Source organism: Lolium perenne, chromosome 2, assembly GCF_019359855.2.
Source record: "Lolium perenne isolate Kyuss_39 chromosome 2, Kyuss_2.0, whole genome shotgun sequence".
Lineage (NCBI taxonomy): Eukaryota > Viridiplantae > Streptophyta > Magnoliopsida > Poales > Poaceae > Lolium > Lolium perenne.
Genome location: NC_067245.2, coordinates 311,061,383 through 311,082,622, shown reverse-complemented (window position 1 = coordinate 311,082,622; position 21,240 = coordinate 311,061,383). Strand labels below are relative to the sequence as shown.

General features: G+C 44.1%; 1 protein-coding gene across 1 annotated transcript; it reads right to left on the bottom strand.

Annotated features, from left to right (window-relative positions):
- Positions 1-4,743: 4,743 nt before the first annotated feature.
- On the bottom strand, positions 4,744-7,018 carry LOC127336846 (subtilisin-like protease). Its single transcript, XM_051363713.2, has one exon. The coding sequence runs from the start codon at positions 7,016-7,018 to the stop codon at positions 4,778-4,780; it is 2,241 nt and encodes a 746-aa protein (XP_051219673.1). The 3' UTR covers positions 4,744-4,777.
- Positions 7,019-21,240: the final 14,222 nt, after the last annotated feature.

Here is a 21,240-nt window from a genome sequence, read left to right as displayed (position 1 = left end):
CATCTCCCGGAGGACTCTACACCGCCATGGTCGCCTCCGGATTGATGTGTGAGTAGTTCACCCCTGGACTATGGGTCCATAGCAGTAGCTAGATGGTTGTCTTCTCCTCATTGTGCTATCATTGTTAGATCTTGTGAGCTGCCTAACATGATCAAGATCATCTATCTGTAATGCTACATGTGCGTTTGTTGGGATCCGATGAATAATGAATACTATGCTATGTTGATTATCAATCTATCTATGTGTTGTTTATGATCTTGCATGCTCTCTGTTGCTAGTAGAGGCTCTGGCCAAGTCATTGCTTGTAACTCCAAGAGGGAGTAATTATGCTCGATAGTGGGTTTATGTCTCCATTAAATCTGGGGGAGTGACAACAACCTCTAAGGTTGTGGATGTGCTGTTGCCACTAGGGATAAAACATCAATTCTATATCTAAGGATGTATTTGTTGATTACATTACGCACCATACTTAATGCAATTGTCTGTTGTTTGCAACTTAATACTGGAGGGGGTTCGGATGATAACCTGAAGGTGGACTTTTTAGGCATAGATGCATGCTGGATAGCGGTCTATGTACTTTGTCGTAATGCCCAATTAAATCTCACACTACTCATCATAACATGTATGTGCATTGTTATGCTCTCTTATTTGTCAATTGCCCAACTGTAATTTGTTCACCCAATATGCTATTTCTTATGGGAGAGACACCTCTAGTGAACTGTGGACCCCGGTCCATTCTTTTACATCGAATACAATCTACTGCAATACTCGTTTTACTGTTTTCTGCAAACATCATCTTCCACACTATACATCTAATCCTTTGTTACAGCAAGCCGGTGAGATTGACAACCTCACTGTCAAGTTGGGGCAAAGTAATTGGGTTGTGTTGTGCAGGTTCCACGTTGGCGCCGGAATCCCTGGTGTTGCGCCGCACTACACTCCGCCGCCATCAACCTTCAACGTGCTTCTTGACTCCTACTGGTTCGATAAACCTTGGTTTCTTACTGAGGGAAAACTTGCCGCTATACGCATCACACCTTCCTCTTGGGGTTCCCAACGGACGTGTGCTTTACCGTCACAAGGAAGCTACTTTCTGGCGACGTTGCAATCCAACTCCCACGTCAGCACATATGCGTCTTGGACATATGAGTGAACATGGCATGGCAGAACTGCACAGGAGAGACCTGCTAGATGGATGCAATTTGAGTAAGTTTGAGTTCTGTGAGAACTGCATTTTTGGTAAGCATAAAAGAGTTAAATTAAGTGTTTCCGTTCATACCACCAAAGGGATTTTAGATTATGTTCATGCTAATCTGTGGGGACCTTCCCGTAAGACTTCTCTTGGTGGTGCAAATTACTTGCTTACTATCATTGATAATTACTCCAGAAAAGTATGGCCTTTCTTTATGAAACATAAATCTTATGTATTTGATGCTTTTAGAAAGTGGAAAGTTATGGTAGAGAAGCAAACAGAAAAGAAAGTTAAATTGCTTCACACTGACAATGGCATGAAATTTTGTTCTACTATCTTTAATGATTACTGCAGCGATGAAGGCATTGTCAGGCACCACACCATCCCATACACTCCTCAACAAAATGGTGTGGCAGAGAGGATGAACATGACCATCATCTCCAAGGCTCGCTGCATGTTGTTTAATGCTGGTATGCATAGACGTTTTTGGGCTGAAGCAGCCTCCACCGCTTGTTACTTGATAAACAGGTCACCTTGCATTCCTCTTGATAAGAAAACTCCTATTGAGGTATGGTCTGGTTCACCTGCTGATTATTCACAGTTGAGAGTTTTCGGTTGCACTGCTTATGCTCATGTTGATAATGGAAAGTTAGAACCTAGAGTTGTTAAGTGTGTGTTTCTTGGTTATGGTTCAGGAGTTAAGGCATACAGGTTATGGAATCCTAGAAACTAAGACAATTTTGCATAGCAGGAATGTTGCCTTTAATAAGACTGTCATGTTTCATAAGAGTTCATCTACATATGTTTTTAATGCTGTTGATTTTTCTGATGTTTCCGATGATGAGCAACAGAGGATTAGTGTGCAGGTGGAGCACATGGAGGAAAGAGAATAAAGTTGCTGAAAATGATAATACTGTTGTTCAACACTCACCACATGTCTTTGCATCGGACCTGCTGAATCCTTCCGGAGCTTCATCCAGATTGGAAGTTTGGGTGAGGATCGCCCTCATCTTCACTTGCCGCAGAAAAATTTCGTGGTGTAATCCAGCTGCGGTAGATCGAACTTCAAGAAAGATATGTCACAAACCCTAGAATGAAACACAGGCTCTGATACCACTTGTTATAAAAGCGACAAGCAAATAACAAAGATCGAAATAAGAACGCACGCATGGGACACAAGATTTTAACGCGGAAAACCCTCTCCAACAAATAGAGGTAAAAACCACGAGCGTCGGCCAACAAAACTTCACTATATAGAGGAAGTGTTTACAAACTTCGTGGGTTATCTTATAATCTGATAAACCCTAGTCGGCGGCTTACAAGAGGTATATATAGATGGTGGCATCGATCCGTACCGCGAAGGGGGGGGGGGCTTCGGCCCGAGCCTACCGGCGACGGGCCTTGCTACTCGTTAGAAGTTAGCCTCCCTTTAGAATGAATTTGGATCACAATACCACAATAATTAGTTTGTATTCTAGGCTTAGTCAAAGTCAAACTGATGGGGCCAGAAGTTGCTGCTCTTGGAGGTGGCGTCCGGTGGTCCAAGATCTGGTTCGGCCAGATCTGATGGGGTGGTTGTTGTGTCCTGCCTCGGTGGCAGGGAGCACCCTCCTCCAGGCCTCGGGCCTTCGGCTTTCTTGGTGGCAGTAGGAGTGGGCTGGTCCTCTTGCTGACCATCATGGTGCCGGGCAGCGGTCTGCCTGCCTGCGGTGTGCCGGCCTCTGGCGGTCGGTGTGTGGCTGCGAGAGTTGTCTCCTCTTACTCAGACATCAGCCTGGAGGGGGTTGCCCCTGGGGCTGGCGAGTGCCATGGTTTCGCAATGGCGGCCATGGTGGTGACGTGCTTCCCACCCGGGGGGGGGGGGGGGGGCGTCGTGGCTGGGTGTTGAGCTCCTCTGTCTTGCCATCAGTGATAGAGGACGTTGTTTCCTTCTAATCTGGTGTGCCCTATGGTTCTGCAGATGGTGGCCATGGGTGTAGTCTCCTCTCCGATGCGAGGTGAGCCGTGGCAGCGGTGGTGGTGGCTTCTTCTTGCCGGTTGTTGGGCTCCGGTGTCGGGTCCTTGTCGGATCTCTATGGCGCCTTGTGGGTGCTCTTTGCGAGAGTGCTCAATGGGTGTGTCTCTGCTTGGTGATGCCCTTCGACTCCAGCTGGTGGCACACAGGCGTCGTGGCGTCGTCTGGCTGCGTGCAACCTTTCGGCCACCCCCTCGACGTAGATGGTGTCGGTGCGTAGGGTGGTATCAGATGCGCGCTTCCCTTCGATTACGTCGATGGTGCAGTGCCGTTGTTGGGTCTCGGTGATCCAATGCCGTTCGATTACTCCGACGAGGACTAGAGCTGTGGTGCCCCTCTTGCGTGTTCCTAGGGCTCTTCCTTGTGATCGATGTGCTTGGGTTGCGATGAGTTCTCATCGGCCAACCGTCCCCCAGGTTTGTGGGGTGGCCACTTTTTCTCCTCGGTCTTGTGTGTTGTGGGTGTGTGTTTTTCTTTTTCTTCTCCATCCTTGTAACCCATGAGTACTCTGGTTCATTTGAACCCATCTTGTAGAGGCTGAAAATTTTCATAGGCAACTTGACTGAATATATGTTCAGGCTGGCTTATGCCCGCCGTAGTCACGGTAAAAAACAAATAAAGTTTGACTAAATATTTAGAAATAATATAAACATTTGCAATGTAAAAGTTATACCGAGCTTCAAAAAAGGTTATACCAATCTGATCGACATAAGCTATATATTTCTGTTATATGAATTTGCTATATTTTTTGCAAATTATATGAATTTGCTATTATGGTTGCTAATATTTTTCAAATATTTTTTTATCAAACTTTATAAAGTCTGACTTTCAAAACCCTCAGAACACCAGATAAATAAAAGGAGTGAGTATTCGGACAGGAATTTGTGCACATGGGTGCCATTGCTCCCTCCACTTTCAGTTTTTTTAAAATTTTAAAATCTCACCCTTTTATGTTTTCAAAAATTGTGGCGTTAAATATGTAGATAGATATGTTCATGAGAAGTGTATGCAAAAAAGTCCCGGTAAAAAATACTTTAAATTTTGAAAAATACAAATAAAAAACAAATTTCTAACAAAAGGATACACTATTTTAATACTAATTTACTTCCATTAACTGTCAAAACTTTGTCTTTTTTATATTGTTTAAAATACAAAGTATTTTTTAACGGGACTTTTTTGCATACACCCCACCCGTATATATCTATCTATATATTTAACGTCATAATTTTTTGAGACTTAGAAATGTGAGATTTTAAAATTTTCAAAAATCTAAAAGTGAGGAGAGCACTGGTGTCCATGTACCAAAGACACTTTCCGGGAGTATTCAGAATACATAATACACACTACTAATTTATTTGTAGACACATTCAGAATACATAATTCATTTGTACCAAAGACGCTAGTTATAATAAAAGCAAATGGTGAGGCGAGCCTTTTAATCTTAACCACAAAGATTCCTCTTTTATTTTGGATAGGTAAATTGAACACGCACGATTATTACATTTGTATTCGAGTGTCGAAGGCAACTAATTATTGACATTACGGAAGAAGTTGCCAAGCAGTCCAAAGCTCTATTCCGCAGCAAAGGTGGCTGAAATGGGGATCCTCACGGTGTGCCTCTCCGACACCCAGCGGACCGCGCCCTGCAGCGCCGTGGCGCTGCTATTCGTCGCCGACACGATTATCAGGAACCTCTGCTCGTGGTTCGTCTGGGCGAACGAGAGCGAGCTCGGGAATACGCTGACGCTCACACAGCTGTTCGCCGGCATGTCGACGTGGGCGTAGTACACCGCCGGCTCCTCTCCGACGTTCTTCGCCGTGCGATACACCCACTTCGTAGACATCTGCGTCTCCTGCGTGAACGGTACAGAGACCGACGGGTAGTTCAGCTCGTATTCTGAGATGGCCGTCACGGCCGAGCAGTGCACCCGGCGGCGCGCGATCACCGAGACCTCGTGGTCCGTGTACTTGCCGCAGAGGTAGCCGATGTAGTCGTCGGTGGAAATGTCAAAGACCAAGCCTGGATCCACGGCCTTCTCCGCGTTGACGTGGCCGGCCCCGACGGCGAAGAGGTCGGCGGGAATGTGCTGCTCGTTGAGTATTGGCGTGCCGGAGCGGTCGGTGGCATCGGCGGTGGTCATGATGGCGGATTTGATCTGCGCCGGCGACCAGTCCGGATGGTTGCTCTTGATCAGCGCCGCGATGCCGCTGAGGTGCGGCGTGGACATGGACGTGCCGGATATGATGTTGAAGGTGGGCCTGAGGTCGAACCTTGGCGGGCCGACCTGGAACGGCCACGCCGCAAGCACGCTGACGCCTGGGCCCGTGATGTCGGGCTTCAGAATTCCGGGGCTCTGGATGCTGGGTCCGCGGGAGGAGAAGGAGGTGATGGCCGGCGCTGGCGACGTGCCGAGGACCGTACCTTGGAAGAAGGAGATCATTGCCTCCGGGTTCGACGTGGATTTGATGTAGGCCTTGATCTCTAGTCCGGCGACGAAGCTGACGTGCGAGGCCGGGAGAACGTGCGCGTCCGCGAGTGTGCTGTAGCCGTCGATGAACTGGTTGGCCAGGATCATGCCGGCGCCTCCAGCTCTCAGCACTTCGGCACCCTTGTCCACCCTTCCGACGTTGTTTCCCCGGTCGCATAGCACGATCTTGCCCTTCACATCGAAGCCGTCCAGCGAGCCGTTGCCGCAGAACTGGGCGAAGGGCCTCGCGCTCGCGCCGGCATACACAAGCGGGAAGAAGAGAGGCCCCGAGAGGTTGAACGCCGGATGGTACACTGACTCGCCATCGAAGGAGAGTCCGCCTCCGATGATTACCTTGGCGAGGATCAAACGATCCATGGTGCTGGCGGCGACGGTGAGCATCCAGGGCGCCTCGTTTGACAGCGTGCTGTGGAGTGGACCCGAGTTGCCGGCCGCCATGCTGACGAAGATACCCTTCTCCGCGGCGGCGAACGTGCCGATGGCGAGGCTGTCTTGGTAGAATGGCATCGACGGCCCGCCGAGCGACATGGATAAGACGTCGCAGCCGTCGGACACGGCGGCGTCGATGCCGGCGAGGATGTCCACGCTGGCGCAGCCCTCCTCGTTGCAAACCTTATACATGGCTAAGTGCGCACGTGGCGCCATCCCGGACGCGTCTCCGCTGGCCTGACCAAGCACCTGAGCGCCCGGAACGTGGGCTCCTGCCGCAGTGCTGGAAGTGTGCGTGCCATGCCCTTCCTCGTCAGTCGGTGGACTGCGGGCGCGGCTGCCACTGATGAAAGTCTGAGCTCCAATGAGCTTGTTGTTGCACGCGGAGCCTTTGAAGTCGCACCTCCCCTTCCACTTGGCCGGCGGTGGCGGCATGCCCTTGCCGCTGAAGGAGGGGTGGATGGGGAAGACGCCGGTGTCGAGCACCCCGATAATGACGCCTTCGCCGAAACCGACCGACAAGTTCCTCGTGCCCCGGGCTGTGTCAAGCCCGAGGAATCGCGGCGTGTGCGTCGTCTGTGTCTGGTAGATCACGTCTCGCACGGCGGTCACGAATCCGGGCATGGCGGAGATGGCGTCGAGCTCCCGCCGTGTAAGCCGCGCCGCGAAGCCGCTGGCGACGTGGTGGTACGAGTGCAGGAGACGGCCATGCTTGGGGAGGAAGGACTGGTGAAACGCCTTTCGGTCGTCGGTCGAGCCGAACAGGTGGTTCTCCTGGGGCTGCACGTGGATGATGTACGTGCCAAGCTCCTCCCCGGCATCCCCGGCGGCGACAAGGTTGAAGAGGAGGAATGGGAGAAGGGAGGCCAGCAAAGAGAGCTTGAAGCTTTCCATGGCTAGCTAACTTGTGGTGTAGTGTAATGCATGTACGTGCATGGGCTATTTATAAGCGCGCGCTCCCGTTAGAATACAGTTTCTTGTTGTGGCCGGACCAGCTAAGTGGAACATCGTTGATTCGGCGTGGTCGAGATAAGGAGCTTTGGAACCAGCTAGTTGAGAGCAATGGTTCGAGATGGATTGGCTGCTTGGAAATTGCCGTTCCGCGGCATGCACAAGAGGAACCTGCCAGCGATAGTTCGAATAACATGAATGTGAACTTCACACGCGACTCCGACAATATAATGGTATGTTCTGTCAGTCCAGCAATATTCTCTCCCTCTCATCCTCCTATTTCGTTGATTGTTTTGTGCTTGATGAAACTCTGGTATATATGCGTCATGCGTCCATCCATGGAAAAAAAAACGAAGAATAACTGATGAAGAAATTATAATTTGCATCGTGTATGGCTTAACTTGACTATTTTCAACTACTTAGTGGTTTTCCGTTGCTTACCTGGGGGTTTTGCCTATTGGTTTTGTCTGATATTCCAAGAGAACCTTAGATCAATACCAAAAAGATTTTATCTACCACATACTTGTCATCAATCATACCTTATGGCAACTTCAACCACATTATAAGTTGTAGATGTTCGTGAAAATTCAGAGCATGTATATATAGTTATGTGAAAGTTGAAGAGGGAAAATTTCAAAAAAAAAAAAGTTGAAGAGGGTGGAAGCCGCTCATGTTTGTCGTCTCCTAGCGTGTATTTTCTTGGTACAAATGTTCTTAGCTTCTTACAATGTCTACACATATCTTTTTTTTAACTAACGTGAATTTTTGTTTCTTCCCATGGCAAGCCCACGGGTATTCAGATAGTAACATGTAAACTTAACATGCGAGTTCGATCAATAATATGAGTGAATTTCATTACCGAAAACATCACAGACGCACTAGCAAACTTAATCATAGACATCATACGAAGTACATCTAGCATTTCTGAATATGGAGCAAGTACTGGTGCAAGATAGGAGAGTATGAGCACGTACATCGTGATCGGGAAGGTCATCACACCAGTTTCGTTGTTGAGGTCGCTCATGGTGTTGTCGGGGTCGCCGAATCCGCTAAGGTTGGTGAAGACGAAATAATCCGACCGTGAAGACTCGTAGATCACCGAGAAGCCGCAGCGACACACTTCCTTAACCCTACCGCCCGTCTCCTGGTGTAGGTTCTCGATGGATAGAGTTTCGGAGGCCTTCTCTCCCAAATGGTCCTGCATCGTAGTCACTTGGATGAAGACTAGATAGCAGCACATCAAAATGAACTGGTCACGGGAGAGAGACGTAAAGGAGTGTAGAATTCTGGATCTGTTATGTCATTCTTCTCCTTGTAGCATGAGAGGGGAGGCACGAACCGAACCACCACACGTTCAAAGACAGGGACATGAGGCGAGCATGCACACACACGCCGATCAACTGAATAGTGGACTAGGCCTTGAATTGCCAGTCTTGTGTAGCAAGTTTCACTCAATATTGCCACGGTACTAGGCTCAAATAGGCTTCACCTCAGGTGGATCTTATAAGTCATACTCATCGGTATTTCATGAGCTTTATAGAGTTTAGTCAAATTTCACACGTTTTGACCATCAGTGCCGCTCATATAGGTGTGTTCTCTAATAATCGCCTTGTATGACAGCGTCTTCGCTCAGAAGAAATTGCACATAACTCATTAAGACATAGTTAACATGTCTTACAGAAACTATGAGAGAGTTGCATCTATAATAAAGTGGGAGTATTGAGATATTCGCTTAACACGGATGATCTGGTTTGTTTTCATATGTCCTAGCTGCTTCACGAGATCTCTAATAGCATAGGTTTGGTTACCCACTCGATAACTCACATGCGTATCAAACACATATCCCTCGATGCACAGTCTATCATATTTCTTGATAATTTGCCAGACTATTAGCTATTTGGAGATAATCCAAAGCTATAACTCCATAGTTTTCAGTTTTCTGACAGATTTTAGTCTTCTCTTGACAAGTTTTAGACTCTTCATAAGACCCTTAAAACTATCCACTTTGACAATCATTGTTTGGTTGTCATGGTTCATGAGAATAGCCTATATTGGTTTTCAACCATTTGCAAGTTCATCAAGAGCCCTCAAAGACTGAAAAACATATCCATTGGTTTTCAACAGTTGAAGTATCTAATGTTGTGAGTTCTGCTTCCATTGTTAACCTTACTAAGGTGGTCTTCTTACAAGACTTTTAGAAAACTCTCCACCAACAAGAGTGGATACATGTCCGCTTGTGGTCCAAGCAGGCGAGGACGGAGACGAGGTTGTAATAACTACTAAAGGTGCAGCCAGAGGTCAGCGAGGCCGTGTAGGGTGAAGGTGGAGAGGTGCACTGTGATGAGGCCCACGAGCAGAGCACAGCCAGGTGCACACCGTGGGTTATCAGGCAATGGTACCTGAGCTTCACGTACTTAAGCTTCACTGACTACGTGAAGTCCGGCGTCCTTGTTGTCGCCCTTGTCGAGGCGGATGCTATCGTTGTTTCGCATGTCACGGCCACCACGACGGCCATGCCGCGGGACGAGCAAAGATTTCCCATCGTGGCCTGCCTTCATCTCATCAGCATCTGAAATTCAATTTGAATCACTATAACCTTCAATTGCTCTTGGATACCAGGTATAGTGTATCCCTTCAGGTAGTGCATCACTCACTCAAGAGCATGCATGTCAATGATCATCTCCTGGGTTGGTCACAAACCAGAATAGTTTTCTCACAACAAACGAGATATTAGGTCTTGTAGCGCATTCTAAATACATGAGCGAACCATTGATTTGAGAGTATGTGAATTGATATCTAGTTGCTTTTTAATTCTTCAAAGCAACACACTAGGATGAGAAGGCATGGAAGAAGATTTTCACTCAGCATATCAAAATCTTCTCAACACTTCCTCAAAATAATGAGATTGTGCATGTGTAATCTCATTATTGTACATCATCCCTCAATAGCTTCATGTTCGAGATAAAATCGGCTTCTCCAAGATCTTTCATCTCAAAAAACTGAGATAGGAATGTTTTGACCTCCTCAACTACTTTGAGAATTGTCCAAAAATTTAATATGCCATCTGCATACAATCATAGGAAAACTCCCTTTCCCACAACATGGTGGTAATACACAATTTGTTGGTGCCCAAAAGGATAATCCTAGAATTCCGTCTGTCTTCTGGATTTGGAGAAGTGCCGATTTTCAAGAACGCGAATCTTATGATATGGTGGGAATCTCTTATGATAATCGGCTTCATTTGCAACACATTCGAAATATGTTAAGTTATTTAAAACTTCCCATGCATGCCACTACTTGGGAGCTTGTTTGAGGACACTGAAATATTTATTCAATTTACACACCTTTCTTTCTTAAACTTTTAGTGCAAAACCTTCAAGGTTGAAAGAATAGAAACTGAAGAAGATAAAGTGTTGACCAAGATGTTCAACGAGTGAACCGAAGATTGTTCAAGTGGTATTTTGAGCCTATGGCAAGTATTTTTGAAGATGAATATGGAGTGAGCTCTAATGTGTATCTTCGAGACATTGACATAATGAAGAAAGAAGAAATTAAGTGCATGTTGAAGATGATCCATCTAGAATACATCATATGTTTGAAGGGTGTCAACCATATGGTGATCATGGATATGTGAAAATATGCCTAAAAAGAGGCTCTTCCATAGTGGAGCATGGGAGAGAAATTTGCAAGGCTTCACTAAGCAAGTGTAATCAAAAAAGTTGTTTCAACATGAATCAGTCAAGATCTTCATCATCTATCTCAAGTGGAATATGCATAAGGCGAAGGTTTATTCTAGGTAGGTTTACTTGACTTCGAGTCTCGTGGTGTTAAGGGTGGTTTATAGGACAAATATATAGGCGTAGTATCAAGTGGGGTTCTCAAGTGAGTAACTTGACCATATCATTCGGAGAGAGCTCAAACATTTGCATACCTGGTATCATATTTCTTAGTTGTTATTTGAATCTTATCCTATGATTTTATAGTGTGGTTATTCTCATGACAAGCTCTAATTCATCAAATACAATTTCGTATGAAAACCTTGTTGTGTTTGTGATGCTGGAATATTTACCGGTTCTTCTACGAGTGAGCTTACAAACCTCTATGTACTCATTATTTCAGTTAGATACTACTTGTACTTTTTTCAACAAAATTGGTTTCATCTTATTCGGGGATAGTTTGCATACTCAAGCTATACCGTTTTGGGTTTGGAGGTTTTACCAGTTCGTCTATTTTAGAGTGGTTAAAACTTTCAGCTTGTGGTTTATATTATGTGGTTGTACTATGATTTTTATCCACATGAAGTTGTAGAACTCATTTTTGTGATTCCAACGAGTCCCAAATCATTAAAATTAGAGTCTGGATGCAAATTTATTGTTGTTTTGATGTAGATTGGTAGGTAGTATCGGGTATGAACCCAGTAGTATAGGCAGTCCGGTTGTACCAGACCTAGTACCGGGTTTCGGTATCAGGATGTCAAGATCAAGGCATGTTTGGAAGGCCGGGATCACATGGGACTCCGGTGGTACCGGGAAAAATTCCGGTAGTTCCGGACTATGCATTTTTTGGGTTGTAATAGTTGGATTTTGGGGTCCTATTTAAGGGTCCTTCTGCAATGTTTCCCCAACCTTTCTTACAAGTTTTATCCTCAAATTTTTATCTTGCATCTTTTTAGGGAAAAGTGAGAGTAGAGCTAGATCAATATTTCCACCAATCAATATCCTCTCTTAGTGAGGTTGGAACATAGTGGATCTAGTTCTTGAAGTTCTTCGTGGATTTTATCCCCCCCCCCCTCTCTTGTTCTCACATAGATTTTGTAGCTTTGGTGTAATTTTAGAGTAAATGTTGGAGCACCTCATGAGTTCTTCCCGTTGCATTTGGTGCATCGGTTTGATTTCTCTACGGAGGTTCGGTGAAGTGAAAGTGAGAAGCTTACTACTCTCGGGTGCTTGTACCCAGAGATTGTTCCTAGTGGGTTTTTGGAACCCTAGATGGATTTATGGCTTGGTGAATTACTTAGGGTCTCCAATTAAGTTGTGGAGATTTTCCCAAGCTTGAGGACTTTTGGGACGATTACTGGGAGACTGAAATTAAGTTGTGGAGATTGCCCCAAGCTGTACGGGTTCGGCGATCACCCTCAGGGGTCCCATGAAAGTTAATCGGGGATTTACCTTTTGGCGGGAAGGGAAGGACCGGCTCTATCTTTTATGTGGCCCTTGGGCAAGCTGATGAAAGTGGCCCCTAACACTAACATGTATGTACGTATATACTAATACATGTGTTTATTTTTATTAGAAAAATATTAAAAAATTAACATTCATTGATGCATTCATAGTAGCAAAATATAAGTAGTAGTATTGCTTGCTAGTTTTATTACCTCAAATAAAAACAAATTTCAATAACTCCATCGACAATAATGCTTCAGTGCTTCACAAAAAAACTTCTTCGAGCATTTCTAGATGCAAAATCATTGAGGACCACTTCAAGATCAATATTGTCCAATATATCCTTCTCAATACAATATGTAGCCAAGCCATTCAATTTTTCTTGCAACATAGTTGACCTCAAACATTTTTTTAGTAGTTTCAGTTTAGAGAAACTTCTTTCAGCTGATGCTACGGTCACAGGTATAGTTAAGAGGATCCGATAAGCAACTGATACATTCGGGTAGCAATCTACCGCTGTAACAAACTGAAGAATCTCAGGCGCTGACATCAAATCATCTGGCAAAGTTACTTGCAACACTTTTGGCTCAGAGAAAAAATCATCAAGGTCAACATCACGCGATTCTTCATGAGTAAAAGTTTTTGCAAAATCAGTGCAAGATTCTCGTAGATTACTCTCATCCAAGGACTTCAGCTTCTTTGAGTTGAATAAGAACCCAAACACCTTTTCAAACTCCTTTCGCTGCACAAATCGATCTTTCAATGAAGCAATTGCCGTGTCTACAACGACAAGAAAGTAAGTAACCTTGAAGGATTCAGTAGCTGATAGTTGTAGTTCATCATTTACCTCATCAAAATGCTTCTTCCTTTTACTTTGACGTTTTGTACAAAATTTGGGTTCTATGCCCAGATCTAATGCAATAGCTTTGGCACTCTCAATACTAGCAGAAAAGCCTACATCTCTATAGTTCTGAAAATACTGAATAACTGTATCAATGTGTTGGAGAGTAGCATCGATGCACATAATTTTCTCCTGTAACTTTTTTCTCACCATATTCACGGAAAATAGAATATCATGCCAAATAACCATACCAACTAAAAGTCTCAAATTTCCCAAGTGCTTTGAACAAAGATTGAGGATCACTTACTGTAGCTGTGGATCATCAGTAGAAGTCTTCTCCAATTCCTTCAAAGTTGATCTTACTTGGAGAGTTTGATGTCTTATAGGTTGCACACCCTTTATTCGACTCTCCCAACGCGTATTAGACAAAGGTTTGAGAGTCAGATTTGGTACATTATCTAGCAAAATCTTCCACCTTTTATTAGAACGTGCAAAGAGTACATACATATGTTGTATAATTCCAAAGATTGAAATAGCTTGTTCACAAGATTTCGTCATATCACAAAGAGTCGGATTCAGACTATGACATGCGCATGGCATATAAAATGCTTTGGGGTTAGCTTTAAGCAAACAGTTCTGAACACCTTGATTTTTTCCCTTCATGTTGGAACCATTGTCATAACCTTGTCCTCTTACATCATCGACATTAAAATCAAGAGAATCCAATGTATCCAGTGGTGCATTAAAAGCCCCAATCCAGATGTGTCATCAACCTTTAGAAACTCTAGGAAAAACTCCTCCACTCTCGAAATGTTACTTGACATATTGACACAACGCACAATTAAAGTCATTTGTTCTTCATGACTCACATCCGGGGTACAATCCAATATAACAGAGAAATACTTGGCATCCTTGATGGTCCTTAAGATAAACTTCTTCACGACATTAGAAAGAAGTAAGATCAACTCATTCTGAATTGTGTGGCCAAGATAATGGTGATGTATTTCATTATTTTGGATACGCCTAATATGGTCTTGCATCAAGGGATCAAATTCAGCAATCATTTCAACAGTACCCAAAAAGTTACCATTATTATCTTGATACAACTTCTCATTTGATCCTCGGAAGGCCAAATTACGTTTTGCAAGAAACTTCACTACTGAAACTATTCTTAGCAAAACCTGCCTACGCTCTTTTTCCTTTGCAATGTTGCATGTCATCATCAATTGTTTGATTTGTGCTTAATCTAAACCTTAGTTCATTCCATGTGTTCATGTTTGTCAAGTGCTCAGAACTAGTCGCATGTTCTTTGAGTCTTCCACTCAGACGCTTCCAATCCCTCATACCATTAGACGCTAGCGAAGATCTGCTCTGACTTGATTTGAACAACTTGCAGCAAAAAAATAATAAACTTTGTCCACCTCTTTGGAGTAAACAAACCACTTTCTGTCGGTAACTGATACGTCTCCGACGTATCGATAATTTCTTATGTTCCATGCCACATTATTGATGATATCTACATGTTTTATGCATACTTCATGTCATATTTATGCATTTTCCGGAACTAACCTATTGACGAGATGCCGAAGTGCCAGTTGCTGTTTTCTGCTGTTTTTGGTTTCAGAAATCCTAGTAAGGAAATATTCTCGGAATCGGACGAAATCAACGCCCAGCATCTTAGGATTGCGTGAAGCTTCCAGAACATCCGAGAGCCGCCAGAGAGGGGCCACATGGGGGCCCACACATGGGGCTGGCGCGGCCAGGCTAGGGCCCGCGCCCCCCTGTTGTGTGGCGGCTCCGTACCCCCTCCGACGCCGCCTCTTCGCCTATTTAAGCCTCCTCGACCTAAATCTTCGATACGGAAAAGCCACGGTACGAGAAACCTTCCAGAGCCGCCGCCATCGCGAAGCCAAGATCTGGGGGACAGGAGTCTCTGTTCCGGCACGCCGCCGGGACGGGGAAGTGCCCCCGAAAGGCTTCTCCATCGACACCGCTGCCATCTCCACCGCCATCTTCATCACCGCTGCTGTCTCCCATGAGGAGGGAGTAGTTCTCCATCGAGGCTAAGGGGCTGTACCGGTAGCTATGTGGTTAATCTCTCTCCTATGTACTTCAATACAATGATCTCATGAGCTGCCTTACATGATTGAGATTCATATGAGTTTTGTATCACTATTAATCTATGTGCTACTCTAGTGATGTTATTAAAGTACTCTATTCCTCCTGCACGGTGTAAAGGTGACAGTGTGTGCATCGTGTAGTACTTGGCGTAGGTTATGATTGTGATCTCTTGTAGATTATGAAGTTAACTATTGCTATGATAGTATTGATGTGATCTATGCCTCCTTCATAGTGTGATGGTGACAGTGTGCATGCTATGTTAGTACTTGGTGTAGTTGTGTTGATCTGTCATGCACTCTAAGGTTATTTAAATATGAACATCGAATATTGTGGAGCTTGTTAACTCCGGCATTGAGGGTTCGTGTAATCCTACACAATTAGTGGTGTTCATCATCCAACAAGAGGGTGTAGAGTCTAGCATCTATTTATTTATTCTGTTATGTGATCAATGTTGAGAGTGTCCACTAGTGAAAGTATGATCCCTAGGCCTTGTTCCTAAATACTGCTATCGCTGTTTGTTTACTGTTTTACTGCATCTGTACTGCCTGCAATATTACCACCATCAACCACACGCCAGTCCTGGACAGCAAAGCACTTTTCTGGCGCTGTTGCTACTGCTCATACTTATTCATACCACCTGTATTTCACTATCTCTTCGCCGAACTAGTGCACCTATTAGGTGTGTTGGGGACACAAGAGACTTCTTGCTTTGTGGTTGCAGGGTTGCATGAGAGGGATATCTTTGACCTCTTCCTCCTTGAGTTCGATAAACCTTGGGTGATCCACTTAAGGGAAACTTGCTTCTGTTCTACAAACCTCTGCTCTTGGAGGCCCAACACTGTCTACAAGAATAGAAGCACCCGTAGACATCAAGCACTTTTCTGGCGCCGTTGCCGGGGAGGAAAGGTAAAAGGCACTCATACTCCGGTTCCAGGTAACTAAGTACTTTTCTGGCGCCATTGTGTGTGTGCTCGAAGCTATTTCCTTTAGATCCTGCAATTGCAGTTTTTTGTTTCTTGTTTACACTAGTAAGGCATAATGGACAACAATGAGCTTCTTATTCCATTTCCTGATTTAAGACATGGATGGTTTGATCCGAAAATTAAAAAAACCATGGAACATATTAATATGAACACTTTGAACACCATTGTTGCTAATGATATGGAAAATTCTAAGCTTGGGGAAGCTGGTTTTGATGAGCATGATCTTTTTAGTCCCCCAAGCATTGAGGAGAAAATTTACTTAGATGATACTTTGCCTCCTATTTATGATGATTATAATGATAGTAGTCTTTTAGTACCGCCTGTTATGGAGGATAAATTTGATTATGATTACAATATGCCTCCTATATTTGATGATGAAAATAATAATGATAGCTACTTTGTTGAATTTGCTCCCACTATTACTAATAAAATTGATTATGCTTATGTTGGGAGTAGTAATAATTTTATGCATGAGACTCATGATAAGAATGCTTTATGTGATAGTTATATTGTTGAGTTTGCTCATGATGCTACTGGATATTATTATGAGAGAGGAAAATATGGTTGTAGAAATTTTCATGTTACTAAAACACCTCTCTATATGCTGAAAATCTTGAAGCTGCACTTGTTTTATCTTTCTATGCTTGTTGCATTATGCTTCTTGAATTTATTTATTTACAAGATTCATATGCATAGGAAGCATGTTAGGCTTAAATTTATTTTGAATTTGCCACTTGATGCTCTCTTTTGCTTCAAATACTATTTCTTGCGAGTGCATCATTAAAACTGCTGAGCCCATCTTAATGGCTATAAAGAAAGCACTTCTTGGGAGATAACCCATGTGTTTATTTTACTACAGCAATTTTGTTTTTTATTTGTGTCTTGGAAGTTGTTACTACTGTAGCAACCTCTCCTTATCTTTATTTTATTGCATTGTTGTGCCAAGTAAAGTCTTTGATAGTAAGGTTCATACTAGATTTGGATTACTGCGCAGAAACAGATTTCTTGCTGTCACGAATCTGGGAAAAATTCTCTGTAGGTAACTCAGAAAATTATGCCAATTTACGTGAGTGATCCTCAGATATGTACGCAACTTTCATTCAATTTGAGCATTTTCATTTGAGAAAGTCTGGTGCCTCAATAAAATTCATCTTTACGGACTGTTCTGTTTTGACAGATTATGCCTTTTATTTCGCATTGCCTCTTTTGCTATGTGGGGTGGATTTCTTTATTCCATTAACTTCCAGTAGCTTTAAGCAATGTCCAGAAGTGTTAAGAATGATTGTGTCACCTCTGAACATGTGAATTTATGATTATGCACTAACCCTCTAATGAGTTTGTTTCGAGTTTGGTGTGGAGGAAGTTTTCAAGGGTCAAGAGAGGAGGATGATACAATATGATCAAGAAGAGTGAAAGCTCTAAGCTTGGGAGCCATTATGGATCTCCAGATCCCGTTATTGGTTATTGGTCGGAGAGAGTCTCAACCATGTCTACATAGTTCACGAACCGTAGGGTGACACACTTAAGGTTTGATGTCGTATTAGTAGAACTTGAATATGGAATGGAGTTCGAAGTTTTGTTCGAAGTCTCGGATGGGATCCCGGACATCACGAGGAGTTCCGGAATGGTCCGGAGAATAAGATTCATATATAGGAAGTCATTTTATAAGTTTGAAAATGATCCGGTGCATTTATGGAAGGTTCTAGAAGGTTCTAGAAAAGTCTGGAAGAAATCACTTTGGAAGGCGGAGTCCCGGAGGGACTCCACCTCCCATGGCCGGCCAACCCTAGAGGGGTGGAGTCCCAGGTGGACTCCACCAAGGGGGCCGGCCAACCCCCCTCATGGAAGGGTGGGAGTCTCACTTGAGGTGGGAATCCCACCTTGGGTAGGTTTCCCTACACATGGAAGGTTTTGGGTTGGGGTCTTATTCGAAGACTTGTAGTCCAACACTTGGGGGTTCCACCTATATAATGAGGGGCAAGGGGAGGGGGCCGGCCACCACAAGCCACCACCTTGGCCGCACCCCTTGGAGGCCGGCCACCCCCTCTCCCCAAACCCTAGCCGCCCCGCTCCTCCACCTCTCCCGCAACGCTTAGCGAAGCTCCGCCGGAGATCTCCATCGCCACCGCCACCACGCCGTCGTGCTGCCGGATTCAAGGAGGAGCTACTACTTCCGCTGCCCGCTAGAACGGGGAGAAGGACGTCGTCTTCATCAACACCGAACGTGTGACCGAGTACGGAGGTGCTGCCCGTTTGTGGCACCATCAAGATCTTCTACGCGCTTTTGAAAGCGGCAAGTGATCGTCTACCGCAGCAACAAGAGCCTCATCTTGTAGGCTTTGGAAATGTTCAAGGGTGAGTTTTGTTCATCCCCTCGTTGCATCCGTCTTCTAGATTGCATCTTGGCTTGGATTGCGTTCTCGCGGTAGGAAATTTTTTGTTTTCTATGCAACGAATCCCTACAGTGGTATCAGAGCCGTGTCTATGCATAGATGGTTGCACGAGTAGAACACAATGGTTTTGTGGGCGTTGATGCTTATGTTGTCTTTAGTTTGAGTACTTTGCATCTTTGTGGCATAGTGGGATGAAGCGGCTCGGGCTAACTTTACATGACCGCGTTCATGAGATTTGCTCCACGCTCGACATGCAACTTGTATTGCATAAGTGGCTTTGTGGGTGTCTGTCTCTCCTACTATAGTGAAGATTCAATTTACTCTTCTATTGACAACACTAGTATCACCGTTGTGGTTCATGTTCGCAGGTAGATTAGATCTCACTCGAAAACCCTAAACCACGTAAAATATGCAAACCAAATTAGAGACGTCTAACTTGTTTTTGCAGGGTTTGGTGATGTGATATGGCCATAATGTGATGATGAATATGTATGAGATGATCATTATTGTATTGTGGCAACCGGCAGGAGCCTTATGGTTGTCTTTAAATTTCATGTTGAGTAGTATTTCAAAGAAGTTGTAATAGTTGCTACATGGGAGAACAATCATGAAGACGGCGCCATTGACCTTGACGCTACGCCGACGATGATGGAGATCATGCCCGTTGATGATGGAGATCATGTCCGTGCTTTGGAGATGAAGATCAAAGGCGCAAAGGCAAAGGGGCCATATCATATCACATATGAACTGCATGTGATGTTAATCCTTTTATGCATCTTATTTTGCTTAGATCGCGACGGTAGCATTATAAGATGATCCCTCTCACTAAAATATCAAGATAATAAAGTGTTCATCCTTAGTAGCACCGTTGCCAAGACTTGTCGTTTCGAAGCATCACGTGATGATCGGGTGTGATAGAATCAACAAGTGCATACAACGGGTGCAAGCCAGTTTTGCACATGCGGATATTAAGGTTTCCTTGACGAGCCTAGCATGTACAGACATGGTCTCGGAACACGTGATACCGAAAGGTAGAGCATGAATCATATGATTGATATGATGAACACTTTGAGTGTTCACCATTGAAGTTACATCTTGTCTCGTGATGATCGGACTTGGTGTGGTGGATTTGGTTCGTGTGATCACTAAGACAATTCGAGGGATATTGTTTTGAGTGGGAGTTCACCTAGTTTTTAATTTTGTTGAATTAAAATTTGAACTCAATTTGTCATAAACTTAGTCTAAACTATTGCAAATATATGTTGTAGATATGACGTCCCCAATCAATTTTAACCAGTTCCTAGAGAAAGAAAAGCTTAAGAGCAACGGTAGCAACTTCACCGACTGGTTCCGTCATGTGAGGATTTTCCTCGCTGGTGGAAACCTACAATATGTGCTTGATGCACCGCTAGGTGACCCTCCTACAGAAACTGAAACCGATGAAGTAAAGAATGTTTATGAGACTCGGAAAACTCGGTACTCTCAAGTTCCGTGTGCCATCCTATGCAGTCTGGAAGCCGATCTTCAAAAACGTTTTGAGCACCACGATCCTCATGAGTTGGTCAATGAGCTGAAAGCTATCTTTGAAACTCATGCGGCCGTGGAATGCTATGAAGCATCGAAACACTTCTTCAGTTGCATGATGGAAGAAGGCAGCTCCGTTAGTGAGCACATGCTCATCATGACTGGGCATGCGAAGAAACTCAGTGACTTAGGAATAGTGATTCCTAACAGACTGGGGATTAATCGTGTCCTTCAATCACTGCCACCTAGTTACAAGAACTTTGTGATGAACTACAATATGCAGAACATGAACAAAGAGTTACCTGAACTCTTCGCCATGCTGAAATCTACTGAGATTGAGATCAAGAAAGAGCACCAAGTGTTGATGGTCAACAAGACCACCAGTTTCAAGAAACAGGGCAAGTCTAAAGGTAAATTCAAGAAGGGTAGTAAGAAAGCTGCTACGCCTCCTGTGAAATCTAAGAATGGCCCTAAGCCTGATGCTGAGTGCTATTACTGCAAGGAGAAGGGACACTGGAAGCGTAATTGCTCCAAGTATTTGGCTGATCTGAAGAGCGGCCTTGTCAAGAAGAAGAAAGAAGGTATATCTGATATACATGTTATAGATGTTTATCTTACTGGTTCTCGTACTAGTACATGGGTATTTGATACTGGTTCGGTTCCTCATATTTGTAACTCGAAACAGGAACTAAAGAATAAACGAAGACTATTGAAGGATGAAGTGACGATGCGCGTTGGAAATGGATCCAAAGTCGATGTGATCGATGTCGGCACACTTCCTCTACATCTACCTTCGGGATTAGTTTTAAACCTCAATAATTGTTATTTTGTACCCGCATTGAGCATGAACATTATATCTAGATCTTGTTTAATGCAAGACGGTTATTCATTCAAGTCTGAGAATAATGGTTGTTCTATTTTTATGAATAATATCTTTTATGGTCGAGCACCTGAAAAGAATGGTTTATTTCTGTTAGATCTCGATAGTAGTGATACACATATTCATAACATTGATGCTAAGCGAATTAAATTGAATGATAATTCTACTTATATGTGGCACTGTCGTCTTGGTCATATTGGAGTGAAACGCATGAAGAAACTCCATACCGATGGATTACTTGAATCACTTGACTTTGAGTCA